At 40.2% G+C, this 8,781-nt stretch overlaps 1 protein-coding gene across 4 annotated transcripts in view; it reads left to right on the forward strand.

The window, feature by feature from the left end:
• Window positions 1–8,271, forward strand: part of Tgfbr1 (transforming growth factor, beta receptor I) — a 61,705-nt gene extending 53,434 nt beyond the window's left edge. For 3 of the 4 annotated variants that reach the window (NM_009370.3, NM_001312868.1, NM_001312869.1), the window contains 2 exons: window positions 267–397; window positions 3,997–8,269. In NM_009370.3, coding sequence (NP_033396.1) covers window positions 267–397; window positions 3,997–4,122 — 257 coding nt within the window. In that variant the 3' untranslated portion in view covers window positions 4,123–8,269. Of the gene's footprint in view, window positions 1–266; window positions 398–3,996 lie in introns of all 4 variants that reach the window. The other variant, XM_030253397.1, reaches the window with a different exon arrangement.
• The last annotated feature ends 510 nt before the right edge of the window (window positions 8,272–8,781 follow it).

Consider the following 8,781-nt stretch of genomic DNA (forward strand, 5'->3'; position numbering starts at 1 on the left):
CAAAAATAATCCTCATAGGTATGCCCAGAGGCCTGTTTCTCAGGTGATTCTAGATTTTGTCAAGTTGACAGCACTATCCTTCACAAAAGTGCAGGCATGGTGATGACTCAAGTAGGTGGGTTATTGCTGCAGATGTGAGTTAGATACGGAAAGCTGTGAGCCTTACTTCCCTACCTGAGGAATTATGAACCACTGTAATGAGCCTCACAAGTAATCCTTCCAGTGACAGGGCAGTGGATTAAATTGGACTTTTTAAACCAATACAGGAATCCATGAAGACTATCAGTTGCCTTATTATGATCTTGTACCTTCTGATCCATCGGTTGAAGAAATGAGAAAAGTAGTTTGCGAACAGAAGTTAAGGCCAAATATTCCAAACAGATGGCAGAGCTGTGAGGTAAGTGTTTCCTTTTGATACAAGGCTCTTTGCTAAACTGTTTCTACTTAGTAGGCAGATATTTGTTACTTTTCTGTAAGGAAAAATGCAAAGGTTCTTTTTCTTTTTCATAAACTAATAAGATTTAGTAAAAGTATTAAAAAGACCATGAAACATTTGCAGTGGTCACTGGCATGTCTGATCATCCTTAGATATGCCAAATGAAGTAAAATGCCTGCTGATGGAAGGAATGCCTCCCTCCAGCCAGTGCAGCCCAGAGTCATATGACAGACACTGGGCAGGAATAAGGAGGCCTGCCAGTACTAGCTTGACTCAGACATGAACAGGTTGCATCAGTTCTCTGGAACTTAGCACCCTTTGTAAGATGAGGCGCTTGGGTGTGATCACTGCAGGGAACTTCAGAGGTATGACCTGTATTCCTAGGCTATGCAGGGCTGCTCCTCCGAGGGAGGGGGTGCTTTCCAACAGAGTCCAACAGAGTCATCCCCAGCTTTTATAGAATGTTGTAGGAATTCATTCTTAACTGTAAATTCAAAGAAGTCATAAAACAAATTTTATTAACAGCTGTTACTGTTAGATGTTAATGTACCAAAGTGTGCCTTCCAGATTGGAAGTTTAATAGTTTAAGTGGACTTTCAAAAAAAGAAAGAGTGTCACCTCAGTGTCACTTCTGACATCATTGTGCTCTCTCTAGCTGGCATGAGGCTGAGATTGTAAAGTGCATGCTTAGTATACTGGAGGCTAGGGATTGCTCCTCGACACCACTTTGCGCTAGGGTGTTGCTACACACGCTTGTCCTACCAGTATCCCAAGGTGAAAGCAGGATAGCCGGGAATTTAAGCTCAACGTCAGCCAGTTCCTGGCCAACCTGGGCTACAAAGACTCTATCTCAAAATCACAACAAAGTTAGACCTCTTAATGAGGCCCCAAGGAGTTGTACTAAGGTAGTATTTTGTGATTTTAAGAAAGTTCTTATAGTTGGTAATTTCTACAAAGTTCTACTCTGCTTTGTTGGAAAAGTGCCAAATATATGCATCCTAGAAAAAAAGTCCAGTGGAACACATACCCAGATGTTAACAGCAGACTATGAGAGAAGTGAACTTAGAGAAAGGATGTCTTCTTTTTCCTTAAGAAATGTTTTAAAGTGTTTCAAAAAATTGTAAGACACCTTAAGCAAAATACAATGTGCAGACCCAGAGAAGACAACTGAGTATGCCCAGAGTTCATGTGATAGACCTCAGCACACAAAAGTGTGCTTTAAAATTGTCTCTGGGTACTTGATAGCACAGACATGAAGTATTCACACTCATTTATTAACTGAAGCAGTTTAGAGACAGATGTCTTTTAAGCAGGAAGAAGTTGGATACTATTAAGGACATGTGCGGTTCATAGTTACTGTTATAGAATGCTGATTAATGCCATTGCTGCTGCGTTATTTTCTCAATTTGATAAGATTAGTTTTCTGTGTACTTTCTGCTATTTCAAGTTTCTACTTTTCTAGGGTTTTAAAGTCTCTCAGTTGAAACACATAAGTGTATGGAACTGGCTAAGCTTGCTGGCACAGGCCTATAATCCCAGCTGCTCAGGGGGCTAAGGCAAAAATATCATAAGCTCAAGCCTGCCTGTGCTATAGAGCTCTAATATAAGCAGCCTTGGTAAGGAACGTAGGGAGACCTAAGAGTAAAACTAAAAAATAATCTAAATGGTTCAACATATAGCTTAGTGCTAGCGTGCCTGCCAAGTGTGTATGAGGCCCTAGGTTCAGTCTGCAATAACACATGCATAAATGCACACACAAACCTCAAAATGATCCGTACATAAATGTGTCTTCCGGGCCATCTGCTGTTTCCAGTCTGGACTGGTTGCTTTTGAGAGCCACTGTGTGGCTTCTGTCCTGGAATTTCTTTTGCCTTTGTGTCCTTCCTGGGCCTTCACCTCCCTCTTTGTTTACTGTTCTTCCTGTTTGTATGCTCCTCTCTGTTAGAACTATTCTCATTAGCCATTTCCCTTCCCTCTGAGAATATGCTTTCCCTTGGCAGGCTTTATCTTCTCTAAATTGTTTTTCTTCTTGGCATTTACCACCTTAAAGGTTTGTATTTCACAGTAATTTATTAATTGGTCTATCTCCGAAATGGAAACTTTTTGAGGATAGAAATTTCATAAGTTTGTTCACTGCTGTATCTAACACCTACAGAAATATTTGTTAAATGATAGGCCTTCAAAAATAATTATTTAAATAAATGTTTATGTGTACTTTGGTACATGGTCCTTTAAATCTAGAAACATATTTTCTAGGAAGTACTTCTGAAGCAGTCTTAGGTAGTCTCCCATTGCCTTTGTTGTTTTTCTTCACCTTTGGTTACCTGACTATAAGCCTACCCACCCTCCAGGTTTTGCTCCACTTACTGGAACATTTATCAGCTTTGTAGTTCATTCAGGTTTTCCATGTATCTCCTCATTCTCCCTCCCCTTGCCCTCCTCCCCCTGCTCCCCACCTGACCTTTCCCTCAAGTAGTTATTTGTAACTATCTCTGAGTGTTCCTCCTATTCACTACGTACAGAACCTTATTATTCTATCACTAGACATTTGAGGAGTGCTGTAGTATAAAATACAGGGACTGAAGGGAACTCTGGGAAGAATAAAGTAACTTTGAGTATAAAGACTACACAGAGAGAATAAACTTAAAACAAAATACATGAACCAATGATGAATCCCAGGGGTTTGGTGGTGTGGTGGTACTATAGCCTGAACATGGTATGCATACTGTACAAACACTGGACCAAGGAGCTACACCCTGCCTACTAACAGTAGAGCTTTGAAAATCCAGTGTTCTCTCTCTACATCTTGTGTTGGTTTCACTTTCTTCATTTCATGTTACTTTTTTCAAATGTTCGATCAGACAGTTCTCACTTTTAATGAAGGCCTACGCAGGTGCATGTGATTGGAGCTTACAGGTGTACGCTTTAGTGATCTCTCGGGGTTATTTGATTGATTCTCTGGTCACTGTTAATAATCTGTCAGGCCTGTTCTCTTGGACTGCCCAGATCTCCAGGGGAGATTCCTTTGGAATCCACAAGAGTGTGCACAGGTGCTACTACTATGTTCCAGGAGAAGGCTTACAGTCAGAGTCCAGCATGTTTCCAGTGTGAGATACCTGCCCTTTTTCTCTGGGCAGAGAAGATGCCAGTCTTTCTTTCCTTGGACAAAACCCTTAAGCCTTCTGCTGGGCTGGAGAAGTGGCTGGGACAAGTTGGAGTGGGCAGAACCTGTGTTCCAGCACTTTGAGCTCTTCTCCCTGCTTTCTACCATAGCTTTGCTCTAAAGGACTCAAAGTGCAGTTATGTTTGGACCCAGTGTCTCGCGTGCCATAGTGTGTGCATTCTTTCAGTGCTGAACCAGGAATTCTGAGGTCTCCTGAAAAAGCTCCCCTGTCCACAGCCTTTCCAGTAGCTGGCACCAGGATCTTGATGGAGACTGAAGTCCTCATTTGATACTACAAAGAACCTAGAATAGGCACCTTATACCTATCATTTTAAAGTCACAGATCAATAACAAGTAGTATGTGTACATTAATTATTTTTCCTATGTTTTCTTATAGGCCTTGAGAGTGATGGCTAAAATTATGAGAGAATGCTGGTATGCCAATGGAGCAGCAAGGCTGACAGCTTTGCGAATTAAAAAAACATTGTCACAACTCAGCCAACAGGAAGGCATCAAAATGTAACTGAAACACCGTGGGAACTCTGCTCTCTTCATATCTGCTCCTGGGTGTTTAGGAGGCTGGTTGTTCTACCTCACTGAGAGAACAGAGGGCTCTGCTTCCTCTTGCAGCAGTGGAATATGGTCAACTGAAAGCTTCCCAGGGTTTCTCTGGGCCCAGAGGCAGCCGTGGGGTCCTTTCTGTGCACTATGGATACTTCTTCCAGACAGTTACAGAATGTTGTGTAGTCTACTTTTGTTTTTATTAACAAAGCTTGTTTTTAAAGACAACTGCCAGCCCTTAGGGAGCTGCTGTGCTGTTGACCTTCTGTAAGGGTGAAGGAGCTGGGGTGTGGCACTAAATGAAGCACTTCTGATTTTCACTCCTAGTAGTACATTCTCAGAGGACTCTGAACCACTAGTGTTTCCTTGGTTCACTTTGAATGTACTGTTCTATAATTTTTCAAGATCTTAAACTAACACTTTAAACTCTATAGTCTAAAAAATATGACCTCGTGGAGGCGTGGGGGCACAGTTGCTCCGTTGTATTTGTGCACAGCTCCTTCACACTCTGAACACAACACACCTTCACAGTAGGGTTGTGCTACACCAGTAAGTGCTACTTTTGCATCTGTCTAAGTGGAAACGAACAGAACTACTTAAAGGCGGTGTTAAGTCCTGTATCATTTTCATTCAAAAAGTTTATTTTTCTGAGTAACCTAAACCTTTTCTGGGTTTGTTTTTGTTTTTTGAGGGTTTTTGTGATAGATGTCATTCAGTCTTCATGCCTTTCTCCTACCCAGATGTGCTTGAACCACTGAGGCAAGGCTGTAGCATTGATAAGCAGTGACTGCCATGCGGGAACACCCCACAGGAGCACTGGAGCTCTGCAGTTGAGACGTTTAGCCTGAGTTTATTTTAAGAAGTGAAGTGGCACTCCAAACATGTACAGTGCTTTATGGATGTAATCATTATGGTATACAGACTCCTTTTGAAAGGGGAGGCTTGTCTATTGCCGAAGGAAAAGTTGTATGCTGTTCTGTAAGCCATTTCTTTTTCTTTATTTGATCAAAGCAGTGTTTTGTTTTGTTTTGATTTTTCTTTTTTGGAAAGGAATTGCATTTAAAATTCAAATGTGGTTAATGTTAAATAATAGGCCTTTTTCTAGGAAGGCAGATATAGTTAATATGAATGTACAAGTGTAGGTGACTTTCACATGTTATGTAGCTGTAAGTATTTGTGGATTCTATCTTGGGAAGGGTAGAGTTAGTGGAGTTTTGAGGTCTCACTACCCTTTGAGGAAGGCAGCTTTTAATTCAGTCTTTTTATCTCATATGTGCAGATCTTGCAACTGCTTGATTTACATGGTAGCAATGAATTCAGTGCCACGTTGATACTAGGAGAAGCAGCAACTAATAGCTATTCTGAGTAGAGGCTCTCTTCATATATTCTTGGTCATATTAAATGTCAAAGTCAGTCCGTTGGGTCTTCTCACTGCTGCTGGAGTTAGGTGGTTGAGCCTGGGTTTTACTTCAGTGCTGTCAAATCTTTGCAGGGCTTGTGTGGCTTTCAAAGTCCTTTTTATCACTGTGATCATATTCTGGGCGGGGAAATGTTATCATCATTGCTTGAGACGAGATGTTGAACATAGTGATACCAATCCCCAGATAAAAAGGTCAAAATAACCTTTAGTGTTTAGCCAAGAAGAGATTGTGACTATTGATCTGAAGCAGCTGGGCTCTGTTAATGTCTTATTTCAAACCTAGCATACATTTGAAGACTATTTGGTCTTAAACCAAAGTAACTGTAGGACGAATGACATACTACCTAGACATTAGTGTCCGTTTCATACGTCAGAAACACCATGGGAAAAAGTACCTAGAGATTAGTATCTTTAATACAAATCTGAGTTTTTTCTGTAATTATCATGATTTCATCAATGTAAGTAAGGGTTTGTTGTTACAGTTGTATCACCTGCTTAAATAAGCTCTTGTGCTATAATCAGGTACTTTTGGGGCCTTTGTTTTCAGTTTTTTCCATTTCTAACCCTTCGAGATCTGCTTTATAGAAATCCAGGGACCAATGTATTTTATCACTAAAACTGTTTTTATATAATTTTAAGACCATACCAAAAGTTATCTGAGTTAAAGTTGTAATACGTTTCTTACTTTCTTGCAAGGAAATGGGTTTTTACTGAAGACACTTCTCATGATATCTGAAGTTGAAGAATCATTATGTTTTTCTTACCTAAGTGGATAAAATGTGCTTTGATGAATCAGGGAATTTTTTAAAGTTCGAATTTAGTTCTAAATTGAGTTTACATGTTTACAGCTAATTTTTTGTGTAGGGATAGTTTGATTCTCTAGGTGGCCAATACTGAATATAAAAATAACTTAAAAATTGAGATAGGTCATGGTTAATGTGGCTATAACTATATATACATCTAATTAGAGAAATATTTCTATGTAATTTTGTAGTGCAGTCTGTTGTTTCTATTGCCAATCAAAGACTTCCCCCCAGCCCCAAAGTGTAGTATGGCTAAGACATATCTTCTGACAAATTACATATTATCTTGTCAATACCCTGGTTAAGCTAGCATGAAGGAAGTATGACTTACTGAGGCTTACACAACTTGAGTCCCTTATATCTTCAGCTCTGTTTTTCCCACTCTGCCTTTCTGCTGCCCCCTGGCTCAGAGACTTAGTGTTCCTGACCCCACCTCCAGCCTTTGGACCTAAGAGCTGCTTTTGAGACCTAAAATGAAGTGATTGATGGAAGCTGTGTGACATTTTTCCACTTCCTTGAGTCACTGGGTGTTATGAGGGAGTGATCTGCAAATTGGGGTAGGGGGTGCCCCTACTGGTAGCCCTGCTTTGATGTCAGCTCTGGGCAAAGATTAGGGTGACAGCTAAGTGGCAGTGGAAGTTGGCCTCAGAAGTAGTGGCCAGCTGTGTCTCTAGTAGGACAGTAAAGGCATGAAGCTCAGCCTGTAATCCTGCTACTACAGTAGTACTCCAGAAGTGCCTTGAGGCCCTGTGTGGGGCTGTGGCCATCAAGAATTCCAGATTTTGGTTCTCGCTGCAGACTTAAGTGGCCATGTAGCCATTTTTGTAATCCATACATGTTTGACTCTTCCCTCTGCAAATTGTCAGATACGTAAAACCAATGACAAACTACTACTTAACATGCACACCAAAATCTGCCCAGAAGACATTGTGATTTCATTCCATGCACTGAAGGAATGATTGTAAATCATTTCTTTGTTCCTTGGTCATGGGAGTGTTCTGGTTCTACATTGTGGAGATTCCAGCTGTTGTTCTGTTATAGCCCAGCAGAACAAGTCGACGTGTTGAAATTCTGAAGAATAGTTTGGGAGTGCAGTACAGCTTCATGTGTTGGATGTTGAAACTTTCATGGGCCCTCTTTAGAAAAGCAGAGGACTGTCAGCACATTATTTTTAATCCTGTTATGCACTCGTACTTATTGTCAGTAACAATAAGTACGAGTATTGAAAATATTGTCAGTAACATTCAGTCTCTTTCTTAAAGTGAATTTGCTTATTTTTCAATGAGATTTGTGAGTTTAATATTATGAACTGTGTTTTGATAATCCCTTTTTCACATTGTGCCAATGGAATGGAATATTTGATATTTCTTTATATGTCAAGGAGATGCTTCAATATGTCATTTGCTTTAAACTTAAATTACCTCTCAAGAGACCAAGGTACATTTACCTCATTGTGTATATAATGTTTAATATTTGTCAGCATCCACCAGGTTTGCAATTTTATTTCTATAAAGTGTGAGTGTTACGTTGCTAAGTTACTCAGATGGTACTGTATTGTTTATATCTGTACCCCAAATGACATCATCTAGACTTTGTTTTCTGTGTCTTATTGTATTTGTGCAGTCCTTTAACCCTGTTGGTGTGATTGCTGCCCTTTCAGATATGTGCAGGTGTCTATAGAAATTCTCATTTAAGGTGAATGGTTTTGAGAAACCTGTGAAGAGAGAAGCATAAACTGCATTTCCCCATCAGTTTTTTAAATGTACATTGTATGTGTAGTAATATTCCAGATGAATTGTAAATAAAAGCTAGGGAGATGCTTAAATTTCATCCTAACACTACAGTAGAAAATGGAAGCAATGCAAATAAACAACTTTTTCCCACCAGTGTCAATGGCAACATTCTTTTCTGGAAAGCCAAATTGAATTAGCGCTCAAGCTCAGTTATAAGAATTCACTGTTTCATGAGTTTGTTGGACTGAGTGTCTCCTTGGCTGGTGGCCTCTTTCCATTACTCAAGCCAATCACAGCTACAGATCCTGCACACATCTCCTCTGCCCTCCTCACCTCTGTTAGATGTTTGTTATATTGCATCTGTTTCTTCTCCTTTGCTCCTGGGTCTCCTGAGGCAAATGAGGGTGCTCTCCCTAGTTAGTAATCTCCATTTCATCACAGTTCTTCCACTTCAGCACCAGGGCTCTTACTGGATTAAATAACCGGGTGGCAAGTGTGAGGAGACGTTAGGCTATCACAATAAGTGTATATTTTTTGTGTTGTATAAAGCAGTACTTACAGCACTGTACTGTTGGGTCTACATCATAGGTACAGGATACAATAGCAGCACACAGGAGATTAGGAAATAGAACAGTAATGGAACAACTTGTGTTTTACTGGAATTA

This window comes from Mus musculus, chromosome 4 (genome assembly GCF_000001635.26).
Source record: "Mus musculus strain C57BL/6J chromosome 4, GRCm38.p6 C57BL/6J".
Classification (NCBI taxonomy): domain Eukaryota; kingdom Metazoa; phylum Chordata; class Mammalia; order Rodentia; family Muridae; genus Mus; species Mus musculus.